Genomic DNA, 21,536 nt, shown 5'->3' with positions numbered 1-21,536 from the left:
GCTCAACTATACACACACTGCCTCTGTGTGAGCATAAGATGGGAGTGATCAGCGAGACAATGTTTCAAGTGGACACTGTCTGTAAATATGGGTAAATGGAAGAATGTGACAGAGTGGCAAAAAGGGCAATCTTGTTTGGCTGTGTGAATGGCCATACAGTATGTGAAGTTGCTGGATTTGTTGGTGTTTCACATTGGGCCTTCCAACCAACCTACAAGCAGTGGTGTAAAACACTTTGCTACAAAACATGATGTCACAATTGTGGTCAGAAAAAAGATCCCAACTGAGAGGAACTGGAGACATCTTTCACAGCTTGTTAATCAAAATAGCTTCCAAACCTGACAGGAATTGCTGCAGACAGTGAATGAAGGTCCATTCCAACCTGTTAGTGAGATAACATTGAGAAGGAAATTGCTGCAGTGAACATTTGGATGTGGGCATATCACAAATGGCCATTGCTCACACAAGCACATAAAGACAACAGGAAAGTTCAGTGGGCTGGATGAATATGTGACTTGTTCTCTGAACACTCCTCTAGCTATTAAATCTCAGTTGGCCTCCAAAATCACCTGACTTGAACCCCCACAGAAAGTCAATGGGACGTGTTCGAACAGTGGGTAAAACAACAACAACAACAACAACAACAACATCGACACTATTTGGTGGATTGCGTGATCAAATCCTCAGTGAATTTCTTAATCTGGATGCGATGTATCTACACAACAGTTTGGACTCACTTAATAACTGAATGTAGGTAGTTATCAGGTCCAGGAGCAGAATTACACGATACTAGATGATGCTTGTAATGCTTTCTCTAAGGGTGAGCTTACCTCATCTTGTTTCCATTCCATGGGATATCTCGGTTGAAGTTGAAAATAAGTACAGTGCTGTCACAGTAATTTTTCTACTGCAAATGTGCTATCAACACATCAGTGTTATATTAATCAGTGTAGATTAATGCATTGGCATATGAGAGAACAGGCAGTATGTTGAGGCATTAATGTTAAAAAGCTTTCTATATTTTCTTGAAGTTTGTTGCTTTCTCTTTGACATCTGAAGGAATATGTACCGGTAATACTGCCCAAGATTCTGGCTATGTTGGGACAAGTGAACTTAGTTTAACCTGCAACCTTCACAGCAACTATTTTTTACATTTCTCAAGTAGCTGCAATCCAGAAAGGTCTTACAATTATACTGGAATATTTTGGGGAATAACATCCTTTCAAACTCAATATAGTCCCAGGCTGTAGTTCACTATGTAATGATTTCCCTTTTCACTCCACATAATTTACTCTGTCTGCTTTTGACTTCAAATGATGACCATGTAGTGCAAAGTATGACATATTTATGCCATTATATTAACAGTAGTTGAAATTGAATTTCTGTGAAAGATTTATAACAGTACAAATCATAGTTTTTAAAATTTGAATGGCAGAACTGACTGACAGTTGCACTAAAGGATAATTTAGTAAAAAAAAACTAACAAATTAGGAGACACAATTTCTGATCTTATTGACCTTCAGGGGGCAAAATGTGTAATACTGTATACCATCATCCTTACTGTATGTGGGTCCCTCTCATCCTGAGATGTTGATGACATGCCCATCCTTTTAATCTTCCGCAATTTGTCCCTCTCTCCACTTCCCAAGGAAGGGACTGTTAGTTCTGGAAGGTAGGAAGTGTGTCACTTTTATATATATGTATTACAGATTTTGACTCTTGAGGATAAATACTGGCCAGAAATTCTGTCTCGTAATTTAAAAGTGAGTGATAACATGTTATGAAGCAAATAAGATCAGTTTTCTAACCAAATTGTGAAAAAGAAACAAATATTCACAGTAAAAACACTAGGAACATAAGAATGTCAAATTTCATGTTATTGGAACGTATTAAAATGTACTTCATGAGAAAAAGATGGGAAAGATGTGCACTTTATTTTACCACATGTTGTGATTGTTTACTAAGTATTGCTGTTGTAGTAAGTACAATAGACAAAAATGTAACTTTTCATTTATTTTTGTGCATTTATCTAGATAACCAAATCTTTTTTTGTTTACATAGCTTCACTCTTTCAATGACTAAGTTTTTTTTTAGCCTCATACAGTACTGATTGCCAAATTAGAGAGGATATAGGCAATGGCATGAAAAGTGTTTCTGAAAATGAAAAACTTAACATTGAATATAAATTTAAGTGTTAGGAAGCCCTTTCTTAAGACACTTGTCTGGACTGTGTAGCCTTGTATGGAAGAGGATTGCGGACAAGGAACATACCAAGAGAATACAAACTTTTGAAATGTGTTGCTACAGAAGAATGCTTAAGATTGAATGGGTAGGTCATGTAATGAATGAGAACATACTGAATAGAATTGAGGAGAAAATAAATTTGTGGTATAACTTTACTAAAAGAAAGGATCAGTTGTTAGGACATATCCTGAGGGACCAGGGAATGACCAGTTTAGTATTTGAGCTAAAAACTGTAGAGGCATACCGAGAGTGAGTGCAGTAAGCAGGTTCAAATGTATGTAGGATGATGCGGTAGTTAATTGAAGATGAAGAGATTTGCACAGGGTAGGGTAGCATGGAGAGCTGCATCAAACCAATCTTTGGGCTGAAGACCATGACAGCATATAAGGGGTGATCAAAAAGTTTCTGCTTGAGGGCAATGCTGCAGTGTGTAATGTAATGCTACTTTGATGCAGGTATATAAGTACTGCCATGTAGGCATTGGATTAGTGTGGCATTTGTGTCTTTCCAATATGTGTGCATTAAATGCAGAAATGTGAACTGTGGTGATGATATTACCAAATGCGCCCAAACGGGAGCAATGTGCTGTTGTTCTTTTCTTGGCTGCCAAAGGACAGACACTGGTAGTCATCCATTGGAGAATGAAGAATGTGTATGGGCAGCATGTCTGTTAAAAACTACTGTTGTGGAATGGAGTGCCAAGTTCCGTGGTGGTAGCAATTCAGCACAAGATGCCAGTTGATCTGAGAGGCCAGCCTTGTCCATTACGGACAACAAGGATTGGTAGACACCCAAGTACCCACCCTGTGGTCTTGTCTTTCATCATGTGATTATCATACTTTCGCTCCCTTGAAAGAGGTCTTGAAGGGTTGATGAGTGCTGTCAGACGAGGATGTGCAGCAGGCAGTTGTGGATTTCTTCATGCATCAGGACACTGTGTTTTACCAAGTGGGTATCTTGAACCTGGTGCATCAGTCGGATGATTTCCTCTGTGCTCATGATGAGCTTACTTGATAAGCATACTGATTCTGGACTGTACAGCCTTCGAACAGAAACACATTGATTGCTCTTATAGTACAATGTTGTAGAAGAATAGAGAACTTCCCTTTGTGTAAGCCTAGTTGCATTCCATTAACTACTAGCTCTACAGTCTAAGAAATCTGTATTGTTTTTTGTTATTTTAGAAAATTTGTGAGGTAAATTAACATGTTTGACAAAATATTTCAGTGCTCTCCAGTATTTAAAATCACCTTCTGGATCTCCAGGAGATGCATTGATTCCATTATTGTTTGGTAATGCTCAACCTGTAGAGGTACCTGTGCCACCATCTCTCCTGAAGGATGGTGAGGTTGATTTTATCAGTGGTAAGCTTTTATATAAATTATACATTTCTTCACCATATTCTTTATAAAGATACTGTAAATAACAATGAACACAAGACTAAAATCAAGTTAAAGTAAGTTTAACAAATGCTTTGTTTACTCTATCTTTTGTCTACATTTTAGAAAAAATATTGCTATTAAATGTTAAGCCTGCAAAAGATGAAGCTGTTGAGAACAGGAGGGGGGAGAGCCCTTAATTATAGCTTAGTGAGTATTAGGGTTACCAAGCAGGGTATATCCAATGTCCATTCCAGATGTTCATCCCATGCAGCTGTTAGTAATCGTAATGTATGTTGATGGAGCACTTTGTGCTAAACAGACTCATAAAACCACACTGCAAACAGTGTGATGGGTCAAAGTTTGTTAACATTTCAGCTATGTATGTGACATATGCCACGGAGACTGCCTGTCAGATAATGTTGAATGGTGACTTGGAGCCTGTGCTGGCATGTGATCAGGATACAAACTGTTCACCTTGATTCCAGGTTCTGAGATTCAGAAGTTCTCATTCCTGAACTGAGACAACTACTAGCATAGCTCAGCTGAGGTATTGCATGGGTCGTATATCTTGTCAAACCCTAGAGGCCCTGGCAAGCTAGTGTATCATGGGTATGATCGCCAGAGACCGTACTGCCATGTGAGAGTTCATAGGATGTCAATTTCTGGCCCAGATGAAACAATATTTGCAGTAGTAGACTCCAGAAACTCGAGCAATAGCGTCAATGAGTATGTTCAGCAAGAAAAACAAAGCAGCAAAAAAGATTTAAATGGAGGCTTACTTGGAAACAAGAAAATCATAGAAATATCGCAGATGAAACCTCATGACAGATTAAAACTGTGTGCTGGACTGAACTTTGGAACTGTACCTTTCATGGACAAGTAATCTACTGACTGAGCTATCCAAGCACAACTCACACTCAGCACAAGGAGTACAGTCTCTAAAAACCCTTGAGAATTATCTGCATTCCTAGGATATCACATGTGGAATAGGCACCTGAAGTCTAGGGGTTGATTCAAGGGAAGACTACAATAAGAAATATCAGAATATTGTAGCAGTAAGTATAGTTACTTCACTGTTCAGTGCCATATTTGACAGACTAATAGGTATTGCATGGTGGCAGTATTTGGATTGAATTCCACTTTAGCAATTATTGTTGTTTTCCTGTGTTAATTTGTTTAATTTATAGAAAAATGAAATTTTCACAACAAATAGTTAATAGTTTGCAATAATATTTTTTTACCCTCAAAATGGCATCACATGTGGTTTCTTTACCAATTAATGTGTTATCCAAAGGGCAGCTCAGTAATTTCATTGACAATCTGTATCCTGTGAGGTGTCATCATTAGAGGTGTGAAGCGTCCACATCTACAGAGGAAGTTTTAGAAGTATATGGAAACCAGTTGGGTGTAGTGGTCCATACAATACTAACACAAATGATGAGATGACTTGCTTAGTTTCATGTGTAAATGTCTGAAGATGGTGCCAGCGAGGCATCAAATCTGGTTAGCTAATTAAAGTTATGAAATAAAATTACAGCTGTTGTTATCTATTTTGTTCAAGTTACTAGAAGAGGGTCATTGCCAGAAAATGGATGTCAAGTAGCACTTGCTGTGGCCAGCTTCACTGAACTGCATGATCTCTCTCTTCCCCTTAACACTTTTACGAGGATTACATTTTGAGGGCTCTTGCAATTAGTGTATTAAAGCATTTCAAAATTGGTGAGCTGTTGAGTGTTGCCTGCCATGGGCAGAATTCAGTGAATCGTAAGAAAACCTCAGTGTTCATGCTGCTGCTAATGTGTAGACTAAATAATCAGCTTTTGATAATCTTTGCCCTTCTAGTAGACCACGGTGGAAGCAATTTATTACCACACCAGTGTTATTGTAATTTTTTGCTGTAGTTGTAGCCATCCCATATAAGTGGACTAATATTAAATGTTGCTACCAGTTTTATCATACTTGTCTTGACAAGTGGCCCTTGATTTAAAGTGTAGAAAGTGTCACATCTGCTGGAGAAAATTAACTTCACATCATCTGGACATTTAGCATGTCTCTCTTTCAGCAGTTTGCAGAAAAGCCATAATGCCATCTCGTACTAGGTCTAGAATACATGGAGATTATTTTTGATTGATATTTGAAGTAATAATTCCTCTTCTGCATTTCTCAATGTAAGTCTGTAAAATGACATGTTGCATTTTAGTCTGGGCAATGCTGTACTGTATTTGTATTTGACCATTGCTATGATTTTCTGCTGCTACCTTTTTTGCTGTCAAATGTATGGTGAACAATTTGCAAGTCATGATTATAATTCTAGGAAGGGTAATGACTATGAATTATTGCTTTGAGTGTCATAGATTTTGAGAAAGCTTTACCTTTGGTTTCAATGAAATCTGTACTGACAGCCACTGAGAAATAAGGCAGTAAATCAGTCTGTTTTATTCTGAAGAATATATCTGCAAACTCTACAGCTTCAATTATACTGCATCAGGATAGTGTGAAAAACTCAGAATTCAAAGAGGAGCCGGTAAGGAGATATTTCAAGATAACATATTTTTCAGGGAATAAGTCGTGTTATTGAGGAAGGTGATTGGGACGAACAGGATTTACATATCCATCCACATACACGTTTTCCTTTGCCTCCTTAATTTGATTAAGGAAAATGCTGGGATGAGTGCTTTGAAAATAATGAGGACAATTTCCTACCTCATCTTTGACATATCCAAGTTGTTCCATCTCCATGACGTTGTCATTTATGGATCATTAAACCACTCAGAATTCCTCCTTCCTTCCATCCACATTAGCAGTGTTCATTATGGTGGCATGTGAATGAGCTGCACATTAGTGAGTCTGTCTTATCACCATGTACAGTGTGCCTGACCTTTTCATTGTGAGTTCACCATAGCCTTTGACTTCTGGCTACAAGTTCATAAGTTCAGAAAGAATCAAAGAAGAAATTTCTTAGCATACTTACAATGGCCAGTGCTCATTTAAGATACACCTTTTGAGTCTGTCGTTACTCTTGTGGTGACTTCAGCTTCACTTGTGGTGGTTACAACTTCATTATCTGTATTTAATAGTGTGTATAGAACTCTAACTTCTCACATATCCATAGCTTTATGTGCTAATAATTTGTGTTGGTCACAAACAGGGATCATTTTAATACAAAATGGACAGTTACTAGCATTCTCTGTTATTTGAAGTTAAGTCTTTTATCTGCATAAAATACCCAACACCATAACACTAGTGACATAATATCTAACATTGTGAGCTATATTTATATCACTTTACAGGTAACCTTCATGCAAGTCAGAAGGAAGCTGTTGCATACAGTCTGAAACAGAAGCATATTGCAATAATCCAGGGACCTCCTGGTACAGGAAAAACTACAACTCTTGTGGAAATAATTCTTCAGCTTGTGAAAGCCAAACAAAAGGTAATAAATTTCATGTATATAAATTAAATTTCAGATTGGTATTATTATATTTAAAGAAGTTAAATGTGCAGGTTATAAGAAAGTAGGAGAAACTTTTATCAAATTTGGAAGGAAAAAAATGCATGCATGCAGCTTGTTGTTATTGTTAATCAGTTTGAATTTTAACTTCATTTTGTGTGTGTGTGTGTTGTAATAACATTTCTGCCCATAGGTGATAGTGACAGCACCATCAAACATTGCAGTGGATAATGTTCTAGAACGCTTGGTACGAGCAAAATGTCGCGCCATTCGACTTGGACATCCTGCCCGTATGCCAGAAACATTTCAGCAATATTCATTGGATTCTGTTATTGCAAGTAGTGATAATGCTCAGATATTATCAGAAATCAGGTCAGAAATTCGTGAAGTTTCTCGAAAGCTGCGCAGGAGCTCAGAAGAGACTAGGGATAGTGTTACCAGACGAGTGAAAGAGCTGAGAAATGAAATAAAAAGAAGAGAACTAAAAACTCAGAAGGATGTATTGTTTAAGGCAGAAGTTGTCTTGTGTACATTAACTACAGCAAATTATGATGGACCGTTAAAACTCCTTCCTCCCGACCATTTTGATGTTTTGGTCATTGATGAATGCTCGCAGGTAACCACACAGCTTTTATTTGTTATTCATAAGTTAATAATATAAAATAATGATACAAAAAAATGTCGTCCAGAAGAGGAGCATATAATAACAAGCTACTCAAAACAAATTGATATAAAACTTCCTGGCAGATTAAAACTGTGTGCTCGACCGAGACTCGAACTCGGGACCTTTGCCTTTCGCGGGCAAGTGCTCTACCATCTGAGCTACTGAAGCACGACTCACCCCCGGTACTCACAGCTTTACTTCTGCCAGTATCTCGTCTCCTACCTTCCAAACTTTACAGAAGCTCTCCTGCGAACCTTGCAGAACTAGCACTCCTGAAAGAAAGGATATAGCAGAGACATGGCTTAGCCACAGCCTGGGGGATGTTTCCAGAATGAAATTTTCACTCTGCAGCGGAGTGTGCACTGATATGAAACTTCCTGGCAGATTAAAACTGTGTGCCCGACCGAGACTCGAACTCGGGACCTTTGCCTTTCGCGGGCAAGTGCTCAAGTGGTAGAGCACTTAGAGCACTTGCCCGTGAAAGGCAAAGGTCCCGAGTTCGAGTCTCGGTCGGGCACACAGTTTTAATCTGCCAGGAAGTTTCATATCAGCGCACACTCCGCTGCAGAGTGAAAATCTCATTCTGGAAATTGATATAAATTGGACACTGAAAAGAAGGGTCATTCTTTGTTGTCTAATCTTCAGTAATTTTAAATAACTCATTTATCCCATCAAAGGCATCCTTTAATGAAGAGCTTTGTTAGAGATATATGCAATTTTATCATGGAGTTTGTTTTTATGTCAATTTGACCACAGTTGTTACTGCTTCCCAGCTAGTAACAAGATGCTCCTCTTCTTTCTCAAACATCCTTATAATCATTTATGGTGTTTCAGTCCAACATAAACTCTTGATACAAATAAATACAGAAAAACATTTATTGATCACATACTTTCATTTGTCTCCTGAGTGGAGAATGCATGGAGTGAAAGCTTGTGATCAACTTGTGGCACATTGGTTACTGTGGCAAGACCCGCATCCTTCTCTCGGAGCAGACGGCTTATAACTTATAAAAGAAATGAACGTGTAATGGATTAATTTGTTGCAAAAGTAAGAAAAAGTTAACGAGGGTCAGATGGGCCAGGAACAGCCTCTTCACTAATTTTTGTAAATAATACTAACACTGATTTAGCACAACAACGCACACAGATCCACATTATATTCACACGATGCTGTCACATAGCTAAGGTTGGCAGTGAAGGTAAACATTTTGGAGTGGCATGTTGTCAGCCAATTTCCACTGATCACAGAGAGGACAAGTAAAAAGTGTGAGACCAGTATCAGTAAAGTGAAAGTGTAATTGTACTCAAAGTATGTTTTTTGTTTTTGCTGTTTTTCCAGATCTCAGTCATTTCACTGTTTAAATTCAAATCAAGATTCTTTGCTTGAGTTGTAAAACAATGTTTGCAAAGTATTTTATTTTCATGCAGGTAGGACTGATTTTAGGTTAAGCACTGTGTTATGTTTTGCAACTGACGCCAGCACTTTGTGTTTGGAATTGCGAATAGGATACTGATCTGCTAGCAGATCCAATACACAGACAACATGCTATTTGTGACTGTATGTGTTTGTATATGATGACATGTGCAGATGAAAATCTATCTGTTCTGCTTATCTGTTTTGAAACTTCATTAACTTTAAGGGAATGGAGGCTGCCTGTTGGATTGCATTACCCCGAGCAAGCAAAGTAATAATGGCAGGTGACCATATGCAGCTGCCACCTACAGTTCTAAATCCAGAGAGTACAAATATATTGTCAGTTAGCCTCATGGAGCGGGCAGTAAAGAAATGGCCTTATCACATGCTAACGCACCAGTTCCGTATGAATGAGACAATTATGAAATGGGTATCGGAGAAAATTTATAATGGTCAGCTCACAGCTGATGCATCTGTAGCTAAACATCTTATGAAAGACTTACCTTGTGTCACAGAAAATGATGAAACAGGTAAATATTTATTGAATAACAGGATGTAAATGCTTCCATTTTGCACTTTTTAAATGATTTTGACTTGATACTTTTCTGTTCGAAATACTCTGTACTCTGTAGAGAAACTTCCATCTCCAAAATCAGTAAAAAGATCAGTGAAATATTTCGAGAGAGAGAGAGAGAGAGAGAGAGAGAGAGAGAGAGAGAGAGAGAGAATGATAGTTGCTGAAATGTCTGGGTATATCTTCTTTCTTCAGAAAATTCTTGTAATTGCAGAAAACATATACATCTCTTTCATATGTTTTTGCTATCCCAAAATATTACAGGTATTTAATTGTCAGTATTTTACAATATTTTCATATGTAAAGAAAGCTTCAGATATGAAGTTTTTATTGCCTTTATCACACGTAGGTACACTTGATTACTAGTTTCGGTATGACTAAGTTGCCATCTTCAGATCCTCAGTGGATGGGTTATGAAATCATGCTGTGCAATAAACTGCGTGTATAGCCAGCATTTAACACGGACATATGTGGCACTTTGTGATGGGATACACCTGTGTGACCCTATGTTGCCATGAGGATGCAGTTATATTTTTTAATGTTTCACTTTCTTTTCATTATGAGCCCATTATGGTAGTACAAAAACAAACATACAGTTTATTTCACAGCATGTTTTCATATCTGTGCTCTGAGGATCTGAAGAAGGCAGCTTAGCCCTACTGAAACTAGTAATCCACAGTACCTACATGTGATCAGTGCAATAAAAATGTGATATTTGAAGCTTTCTTTACATTCAATTCATGGTCACTCTCCAGCTGACAACACTAGATATTTATAATTTTCATTATGAGCTTATAACTTTTCTTTGCTGATCCTTAATTCCATTTAAAGGTGGCACAGTGTAAGACCTTTGCAAAGAAATCCTAACTTAAGTCAATACGAATTAAGTTTTGCAGCTGTGAGCACAAGTTAGTACAACAAATGTTTTATAAATAAGGAGGAAGTCAGTTTGTGGGAAAGTAATGGATATGACTGAATGTCTTACATTGTATATCAAGGATAAAAGGTCCTACAGACGAACATATTGTAAATTGTTTACTTGTGATAGGTGTTGTGGAAATATTATTGTCTGGAGATTTTGTACATTAATTTATACTATTAGCATAATTCACTGTATTTTGTCCTCTTCTTTTGTGTTAATAAACTCCCAGTAACTTCCTCCTCTCATGGGCAGGCACTCCAATGCTATTCATTGACACAGCAGGCATGGACTATGAAGAATCTGTTGATGATGAGGGATCGTATTCGAATGAGGAAGAGGCCAATATTGTTGCTGCTCTGGTGCACCGCCTTTTAGAGGCAAATGTTCCAAATGAAGGAATTGCTGTCATAACACCCTATAGCAATCAGGTAAACTTTGAACTTACTGTTTATACTGATTTTGAGTGGATCATGACTATTAGACACCCACTTCTGCCTCCATTGAGGAAGAAGGCATACCGGACTCGTGTTTGGGTGGATTGGGTCAAATCCTTGTGCAGCCATTCAGATTGAGTGCATCTTGAATCTACACAACTCATGTCGTGTAGTTACTTGCAATACAAGTTTGAACAATAGCAGTGAAATATAATTTGTAGAGGAGGGTTGCAATTAAGATTGTTGAGTTATTAACATTCTCAGTACTGAACTTAGACTAAATAATGGAGTGCACATTTTAATTTATATTCAGATAGTGTCAAATAACATAATGTAAAATAATGCTTTCGAACATTTTACGCAACTGCATATTTTGGGGAAACTGCAGAAAGCTGAATACATCTTGATTCAAGACAAAAGCACAAGATACAATATCACATTATAAAGAGCTTCATTATGTTATGTCTTGTATTTTAAGGAACATACCTAACTTGCATTAAATGTCCCTGTTATATGCTGCAGGAAATTCCTCTGTGTGTAATTTATCCTTTGTTTCCCCTGTGGACACAATGTGAAGTTATGCTAAGTGAGTTTGATTGCAAATATGGAAATTAGTATCCCAATATTGCTAAACACTATAATACTAAAGCAGTAATTCCTAACATGTGGGTAATTATTCCTGAGGCGTAGTATGAAATGTTGTGAAGGGTACAAGGGTTCGGTTGTGTAATGCTATTGTTGTTGTTGTTGTTGTTGTTGTTGTTGATGGCAGTGGCCGGACACAAAGTGTTGGCAACCTGGAGTCTTCCAATTCCTGCCAGTTCAGCAGTAAGGACTCCAGCAATAAAGTGATTTACAAACTAAGCATAGTGCATACATTTTAACTTAGTTGATTGTAAACGGAATGCAGGGTGTGGTTGAAGCAATTGCTGCTCGGGATAGGTCTGGTGCAGAGGAAGTATGTTTTGTAAAAAGTGTCTACCCTCAATATGAATAATTTCAATGTCTTCTTGTGTCCAGTGCCATTTTCAGAGTTTCTCCTTTGACAACACTTTCATTGTTTTGCTTTTGTCTCATATGTCACTGGCATTTACCGAGTGAGTGAGTAAATCTAATAACATGCCTACTCTTCTTTATTAAATGTCGTATATCAATAAGATACTACAAGTGTTTAACGACTCTTCATTTGTTAAGTTTATTTAACAAGATGTGTGAAAAACAGCAATTGCTTGTATCACATATCAGTAAAAATACATTAATAATAGAAGTATGAAAAACCAGTATATTGGAAAAATCTACAGATATTGTTGTGTATTTACAGTGAATAAATATCAATATTCTATCCATGAAATATCGATATTTCTGAAATATTGATATGGTATAGTAACATCATGAAAGGGGTAGTTGCTACTCACCATATAGCGGATAGGCACAACAAAAGGACTGTCACAAAATAAACTTCGACCAACAAGGCCTTTGTCAAAAATAGATGACAGACACACACACACACACACACACACACACACACACACACACACACACACACACGACTTCAGTCACAGCAGCTGAAGCCACACTGTGAGTAGCAGCAGCAGTGCATGATGGCAGAGGCAACTGGGTGTGCGTAAGGAGGAGGCTGGGGCGGGGAGGGGGAGGGGGAGGAGTAGCAGGGTATGGGTGGTTGATGGTGAAGTACTGCTGGGGAGTGTGCAGGGACGAGGTGGCGAGAGGATAGGGCAGCTAAGTGCTTAGACGGAGGGCAGGGAGGAGGGGGGGGGGACAGGTTGCAGGAAAGGAGAGAAATAAAAAGACTGGGTGCGTTGGTGGAATAGAGGGCTGTGTAGTGCTGGAATGGAAACAGGGAAGAGGCTGGAAAGGTGAGGAAAATGTCTAACAAAGTTAGAGGCTAGGAGGGTTATGGGAATGTAGGATATATTGCAGGTAGTGTTCCCACCTGCACAATTCAGAAAAGCTGGTGTTGGTGGAAAGGATCCAGATGGCACAGGCTGTGAAACAGTCATTGAAATGAAGAATGTCGTGTTGGGCGGCGTGCTCAGTAACAGGCTGGTCCAGTTGTTTCTTGGCCACTGTTTGTTGGTGGCCATTCATGCGGACAGACAGATTGTTGGTTGTCATACCCACATAGAATACAGCACCGTGACGGCATCTTAGCTTGTATATCACATGGCTGGTTTCACAGGTAGCCCTGCATTTGATGGTATAGGTGACCGGACTGGAGTAGGTGGTATTGGGAGGTTGTATGGGACAGATCTTGTATCTAAGTCTATTACAGAGATGTGAGCCATGAGGTGAGGGGTTAGGAGCAGGGTTTGTGTAGGGATATATTAGTATATTGTGTAGGTTAGATGGACAGCAGAACACCACTGTGGGAGGGGTGGGAATGATAGTGGGCAGGACATTTATCATTTCAGGGCATGGCGAGAGGTAGTCGAAGTCCTGGCAGAGAATGTAATTCAGTTTTTCCAGTACTGGGTGGTACTGAGTTTCAAGGGGAATGCTCCTCTGTGGCTGGGCTGTGAGACTTTGGGAGGTGGTGGGAGGCTAGAAAGATAAGACACGGGAGATTTGTTTTTGTACAAGGTTGGGAGGATAATTACAGTCTGTGAAGACCTCAGTGAGACCCTCAGTATATTTCAAGAGGGCCACTCGTCACTGCAGATGCAACGACCACGGGTGGCTAGGCTGTATGGCAGGGACTTCTTGGTATGGAACAGTTAGCAGCTGTTGATGTTGAGGTATTGCTGTTGATTAGTAAGTTTGATATGGACAGAGGTACTGATGTAGCCATCTTTGAGGTGGAGGTCAACATCTAGGAAGGTGGCTGGTCGGGTTGAGTAGGAACAAGTGAAGCAAATGGGGAAGAAGCTGTTGAGATTCTGGAGGAATGTAGAATGAAGATAGGGTGTGCTCACCCTCAATCCAGATCATAAAGATGTTATCAATGAATTTGAACCAGGTGAGGGGTTTAGGATTCTGGGTGTTAAGGAAGGATTCCTCTAAATGGCCCATGAACAGGTTGGCATAGGATGGTGCCATGCAGGTGCCCATAGCCATACTGCTGATTTGTTTGTAGGTAATGCCTTCAAAGGGGAAGTAATTGTGCGTGAGGATATAATTGGTCATGGCAACAAGGCAGGAGGTTGTTGGTTTGGAATCTATTGGGCATTGTGAAAGGTAGTGTTCAATAGTGGTAAGGCCATGGGCATTAGGGATGTTAGTGTAATGGGAGGCAGCATCAATAGTGATGAGCTGGGCAGGGAACCTCTCCCTGGAGTCCATCTCTCTGCTCACCCCTGAGTCACTGCTGCCACCCTAACTCTCCCCTACCTCACTGCTACCTCCCCTCCTCCCACCTCTCTCCTGTCCTCCACCTAACCTCACAATTGCACCTAGCTGCCCTACCCTTTCTCCACCTCATCCTTGCACACTCCCCAACAGCACTTCACCATCCCCCAACCCTATCCTGCTATCCCTCCTCCTCCCCGCCCCAGCCTCCTCCTTACCCCCGCCCAGGGGTGCTTCTCCTATCGTGCACTGCTGCTGCTGCTGCTCGCAATGTGGCTTCAGCTGCCAGAGATTGAAGTCGTGTGTGTGTGTGTGTGTGTGTGTGTGTGTGTGTGTCTGTCTATTGGTCATCTATTTTTGACAAAGGCCATGTTGGCTGAAAGCTTATTTTGTGACAATCCTTTTGTTGTGCCTATCTGTGACTCAGCATCTCTGCTATATGGTGAGTAGCAACTACCGTATTTACTCGAATCTAAGCTGCACTCAAATCTAAGCCGGACCTGAAAAATGAGACTTGAAATAAAGGAAAAAAAATTTCCCGAATCTAAGCCGCACCTGAAATTAGAGACTCGAAATTCAAGGGGAGAGAAAAGTTTTAGGCTGCACCTCCAAATCGAAACAAAGTTGGTCCATTGTAATATGAGACACAATTTAGGTTGAATGAATGACGATACACCTACAGTAGTTTGGTTCGAGTCATAAGCTTAGCAGTTAAGCTTTACCGGGTAGCCATTGCTATGTGTCAGATGCTCTGTCCGTATTTATACGGGTACCCTTTCTTTTTCACGCGCTTCGTCTGGTTTGAATCAATTGCTTATTTTGCTTTGATCTGATAAGTGCCATTTTCTTTGTTATAGGTGTTTATGTCACTCTAAGCTGAAAATGCATTACTTTACTGTGTCATGCATTGTTTGTTGCATTCTGATAGTGTGTATTTACAGCCTGTCGCTGCTCGCGGCATGGCTTGCTTTTGTGCGCGCTACCGCCACTTACAATAAATAAAAGAGAGGAATCATCTCATTAGCGAAACAATGGCAAGAGAATGCTATTTGTTGTTACTTACACTACTGCTTTCTTTGATAATGATCAACAAGAACCAAATAATAGACTGCGTATGATAGAACATGTTCTGAACGAGAGTTAGGTGAAAATTTTTCTCCATTTCAAAATCTTTGCAGCCACTTCTTTAGTACATCAAATTCTGCACAGAAATTAGTCATATTAGATTTAAAAATCTAGTCAGTTGCCGTGCTTCATTTCTGACTGTATCACTATTAGGCATAAGAATAATATGAATATAAACATGACACAATATGTATATTCTTCCGTGTTTGCTGTTGTGTCACTCTAGTTTCGTAGTTTATTGACAGGATTTAAATGAGATAGCAGCAAACACGAAAGAATACATGGCAAAATGTTTATATTCGTATTATTCTTATGCTGAAGAGAATACTGTATGTGATTCACATTTCATCAGGTTCCTATTAGCAACCATCTCTTCTCACACGTAGGAAAAAATTGAGAACGCAGAGTTGGCCATATTGATAAACATCCAAAACAGTCTTGCCAGTCGGATTTTCGTAGTACATTGAAATTCTGCTACATTCGAAGATGAACAATACGGAATTTGTATTTACTTCGTTGGATAATGTATGAGAATGCAGTGGTCGAAACTCGGGGCGGAGAAAAAAAGCCCGTCTTCCACCTTTCTTTTTTAAATTTATTTACTGACGCAGCGGTTTTGGCGCCAGTATTTATCTTTGTGCCTACAAAGCATGACTGTGTAGCGCTACATATATTCGCCGGCAGAAGTTAGTTGTGGCAGCACCTACCAACATTTTTCAGAACTTCCGCTTGCTTTGCACTAGATTCTAAGCCGCAGGCGGTTTTTTGGATTACAAACACCGGAAAAAAAGTGTGGCTTAGATTTGAGTAAATATGGTATCCTTTTTATAATGTTGTTACATTCCATCCTGGATTTTCCATTGTTTGATACAGTGTAACGTAATATGTGACCTTAATGTAACCGTGCCATATTTTTTGTGTATGCTCCAATTGATGCTGCATGCATTGCAGGTCATTCATCATTTTTATTGACACACTTAATTAAAAACATTTGGAAAAGATCTGGATTATTGTACTTTTTCATGCATATTGATGCTTTCAACAGTAGACAAAATCTTTTATTTCATCATTGTCTTAATCTTATCAGTGGAATATCTATCGGATATTACAGCTGCCACATTTTGAAAGTCATCATTCCTCTTTGTACGGGTGTAATGAGAGTTCTAGCCTGTGTGCTATACTAGCTATACTTTGCCACAGTTCTTGGAATTGCAGTCTCAGGTTGAAATTGCTGCCAGGGGCTCTAACAATATTGAAAAGTCCAGGATCTTTCTCACCTTGAATATTGTGGTAGTTTTCTATTCTCATTGTCTTTCTGGCTGGTATAGATAGCAGCTTCTTCTTCTTGTTTATCCAGTTATGCAGCTTCAGATCTGCTTCCTGGAAACCAGTGAATGTAAGCTCTTTGTGGACTTGTCTTCTCATCATCCTCTGACAGGAAGGATTGTCTACAGGTACTTTCTTAGTTCTGCACAACTTATTGACTGGAACTGGGACAACTAAGCTTGCTGCGAGGTTTCTAATGGCCTTGTAGTTAATGCCATTTGTCTACTTTTATTTTGGGTGCAAATTCATTATCAACAGACTTGACACTAAATTGGTGCAGTCCATCAGCTTCTGACAGTTCTCATTCCAGTTCCTGTCCCTTCATCGGACGCACAGAGGAGAAGTAGCTGTCTTCTAGACCCTATGAGCTTGGGGCTAATTGTCTGCTAATTGTTTGCCAGTCACTGGTTTGGATTTAGTCGACTGTGTCATTGCCCTCTTTGCAGAAAACTTTGTAAAAGGTCTTTTGCAAGAGTTTTCTCGGCTATATTCTGATTTGTGTAGATGATCAATCAAGCATAAGTCCAAATTGCCACTCAGTCAATTGCTCCTGTCAGTGAGAAGCACTCTGAGGAGCTCTTCAACTTCCTTTGCATGTTACATCTTCTTCACGTGCTCTTTCTATTCAGTGTACAATGACTGGAGACCAGAAAAATTTGCATTTTGTGATAAATGTGAAATAGATGGAAATTCTGTCTCAAAATGTGAAAAAGTGAAATTATATAATAGATGCTATTTTATAGCGAATTATGTCCAGATGAACTATTTTATCAGAGGTAGTTTGAAGTAGCTTTATTTTCTGCATATAAATAAAAAAAGTAACTAATTTTTAGTTATTGATAATATACATAATCTGGCAAAGCCCAGTTTGGAAAGATAATGTGCTTAAGAACCTCTTTGCGAAATAAAAAGTCCATGAATGCAATGGCTTATTAATACATTAGGCCAGTTGTGGATGGTTGAATGATCTATCTAAGATGCATGCTGCATAGTGCAACATTTTACGGAGCCCTGGGACCCATAGAGTATACATATCTATGGGAGGAGCATAGCTTGCTGTGCATGTTCTCAACATCAAACTGGCCTAGTCATGTGATTTTGGGACAACACTGCTTGTCTACAGTTTGCAATAATAGCAAAACTTGAATATTACATGTATTTGCCCTTTTTATATATGTTTCTGCACATTCGAGTTCTAGTAACAGCTATGGTGCAGTATTGTCATTACTATGAATGTAAAGAGAAGTATGTGAAAGCAGGACAAGTTTTTCATAGATATGTACAACAAATGTATAATTGTAAATGTCATATTGATATGAGGCACTTTATATGTTGAGAAATATCAAGAGACTGTAGTATAAAGTCTTGTATTGTAGAGATAATTTCTGTGATTTTATGGCCATGTGTTTATGACACAAGTGTTAGGTAAATTTGCAAGTGTGTTTGAGTAAACTGCCAGTCAGTGTATACAGATTAGTATATTTATATGCAGATATAATTTATACATGACACTCCAAATAATTTCCTCCAATTAATGCAGATTTTCAAATCCTTGTGTATATCTAAGTATCTCTCAATGAGATAGTGTCCTGTACAGTGTCATAATAACATAATTAATTAGAAAACGTTTGACTATATGAATCGGTGCAATAGAAACTGTAAAAAATATTGTTAGCTGTCACTTCTTATTCCATTACCAAAAAACCATAAATAAAGTGATATCTGAGCTAAGATACTGTGCTCTTAACTTATTTAAGCAAACATCAGTCCCTGGTATCGAATTGTTAAGATGTCTATAAAATGTGTATACAAAGTTTCTCAGTCCTTCGAAAGGTGATACATCTGTGGCACCAAAGTAATAACTCCTAAAATATGCTAACCACTATACAGGCTAAAACGCACAGTCCCAAAATTGTGTAACTTGAGCTGTGGCAGATGTTGCGGACGGAATTCTCATTCTATGCATCTGAATGCTCACTCCACAGATATTTATACTCTTTGGTGGGGCCTAGCATTTTATAACAAAAAGCACATACATTAGTTTGTTAGCTAAAGTTGAAAAGTTGTTATTATATGGACATTTAATGCAACAAATTAGGTAGCAGATGTTTTGCATCGAATAACACTACAGGTCAGGCCTACTCTGTCACATGTATTTCGGCTAATCAACTTTCAGAATCTGCTAGAAAACAGCCAGAAAAAAATACTTGTTTTAGGAAAATGCTTTCTTTATGTATTCAGAGATGCCAAAGGCCAGCACGAATTGTCAAGATAGATTTATCTTGATGTTCCCTATCCTGTTCCTATACAAACTTCTAGCAATATTCATTTCACTAAAACATCTCTCAACTATTGAACTATTGCATTTTACCAAGGCAGCACTAGAAGTATCATAGCCAAATTGCAGAGTTCACTAAAAGACTTCTGTTCACTTGCATCTCATATTTTGATACTTCTGACTAAAATCCAATCATGTCTGTCACATTCTTCCATTCCAAAAGTTGATTTTCTGCCAGGACAGTTTTGCATCAGAAGGATGGCTGGTATGATAAATAATTTCAAAGCTGATGATGTGAGATTGTCCTTTACTCTTCTTAAACAGTTTTCTGGTACTGTAGATGATACCTTGTGCAGCACTTCAGCATTCTACAGGAGAGAGGATTGGAGCTTATGGACAAATTGTACAATAAAGTTACTGCAAACTTTCTGATTCCCATTTCAGTATCCACAGTCATTCTGGTATGCAAAATTCCTACTTGCTTTTCAAAAGTGGAATCCAAATGTGGCCTGAGATGAAGAAAATTCTTAACATTTGCAAACATCATATCCTCTTGAGACCCTTTTATGATTCCCATTTGTACAGATTTTGATTAAAATAGTGATATGTTGCAGCAGCTTGTAGGGGGTCAACAGATCCAGATTAGCATTGTATTAATTACATTGCACTGTTGCAGAATTGGTCATAGAAATATGAAAAGCAATTTGTTATTATCGTCTTTATGCATTTTGTATAGTGTCTGAGTGGTATAGCTCTTTTCATTCACTGATGCCTCCCTGAAGTACACCCCCCCCCCCCCCCCCACTGATTAAATATGTGTTCACAGATGGGCTCAATTGAGATCCACCATGTTCTGGTGATTTGTTGTACCCTCAAAAGATCTTCATCATAAAGAGTATTATACAGATGATTGTAGGACTTTCACCTTGTCGAGGAGCGGCATATGTTTCTGAAAAGATGAATTGCAATTGGTTGAATTCTTCTTTACAAGAATGAGGAAAGGCCAACTGGTTGGAGTAACAGATACATGGTATGAGGATTAGGTGTGAAACTTCTTGTTTAAGGAGAGCATAAACTCCATTGTCTTTGCCAACTGTAAAAGATGCATTATCTGTGCTTATACCATGTATTTGCTGCAAATTCAGCTCAAAGTCAGCTAACGTAGCTTTCATTCCTTCAACAATTGCTTTTGCATCATGGAGTCTATCCCAACAGTTTCAAATGAGTTGAAACTACACACTCTTTGTTTCCTGAGAAGCCCAAAGAACAAACACTCAGCTGTTTCGTAATAATTATGTCGGTGCCATCAACAACAAGTACACTGTACGAACTATCCCCAATGTAATTTTACAACGAAACATTAAATTGTGGATATATTACATTTTTATAACATCACTGCATTTTGTGCAATGTTATTTTCAGATAACTTGTTTGGAAACATCGTTTGTTCAGCTTGCTGAGATGATCAGCACAGTGTATAGCACAATACTTACTCACAAATAATGTCATTTTTGCCTCGGCTCTAGCTGTTGTGACTGATAGAACTTTTGGCTGAAGATTCTATTTAGGCTTTGTAGCACAAGAAAATGTTTTAGCTTCTTTCACATGCTTGATGGATTTAGAATAGTCTCCCAGTCCCAAATACTTGCAGTTGAGAAGGCTTTGGCAGAAATGACTTTGCATCTTTGTTTTACTGTTGGTACCTTCTGTATCTAGTCTTTCAGATTTACATCTTTTAATCATTCTTCTCTAAATTGTTGCATAATTATGTTTCTTTGGCACTTTTTAACAAAATGTACACATGTCTAAGGAAACTGACTCTTATTCAAAATGAAAGGAGTTAATAAATGCCCAGAGATAGTTAAAGGTTGCTGCCTGTGTACTGTTGATAATAAAATGGCTGTAATAGCACTGCAGACTGTATTCAAGCAACCCACTGAGGCCCTGCTGCAGTCTGTTATAAGTCCGGGCAAAACGCCGCAGCCAGTAGATGTGCAGTCAGCAGGGCATGCATGAGGAGAGCGGTAGCAATGGTGGTTGTGGGAAAGTGCTGTAGGGGAAATGCTGAGCACTGGAGGGGAAGTGCTGCTCTAAACATCTTTGTAAATGTTAAGTGGAGCCCCTCCACACCCGCACTTCAATGGTGACCTTCAAAAGGTCTGTCACCATGCTGTGATTAGTGCCTAAAAAGAATTTCATTGAAATTGCAGTGATTTATTTTCAGTTGGCTTGCCAACCACTTGTAATTATCAGAGAAACATCATTAGTGACAAATTTTGAGTAAAATTTTACACATTTTTCTGGTTGCCATTTTAAAATTTGCTTCTTTTGCCAAACCCAGTGGAGTATACACAGTATCACCTCTCTAACGTGTTGTGCAGACACAATTGCGAGAGAATTCTGAAACAGTGATTTC

The 21,536-nt window shown here is 38.7% G+C and overlaps 1 protein-coding gene across 1 annotated transcript in view; it reads left to right on the top strand.

The window, feature by feature from the left end:
* Positions 1 to 21,536, top strand: part of LOC126188983 (DNA-binding protein SMUBP-2-like) — a 61,351-nt gene that overhangs the window by 14,876 nt on the left and 24,939 nt on the right. Inside the window, exons 3-7 of the mRNA XM_049930775.1 lie at positions 3,472 to 3,608; positions 6,917 to 7,059; positions 7,271 to 7,693; positions 9,382 to 9,685; positions 10,904 to 11,079. Coding sequence (XP_049786732.1) covers positions 3,472 to 3,608; positions 6,917 to 7,059; positions 7,271 to 7,693; positions 9,382 to 9,685; positions 10,904 to 11,079 — 1,183 coding nt within the window. The remainder of the gene's footprint in view (positions 1 to 3,471; positions 3,609 to 6,916; positions 7,060 to 7,270; positions 7,694 to 9,381; positions 9,686 to 10,903; positions 11,080 to 21,536) is intronic.

Source organism: Schistocerca cancellata, chromosome 5 (genome assembly GCF_023864275.1).
Source record: "Schistocerca cancellata isolate TAMUIC-IGC-003103 chromosome 5, iqSchCanc2.1, whole genome shotgun sequence".
In the NCBI taxonomy this organism is placed as follows: domain Eukaryota; kingdom Metazoa; phylum Arthropoda; class Insecta; order Orthoptera; family Acrididae; genus Schistocerca; species Schistocerca cancellata.
This window is presented reverse-complemented; position numbering and strand designations above follow the sequence as displayed.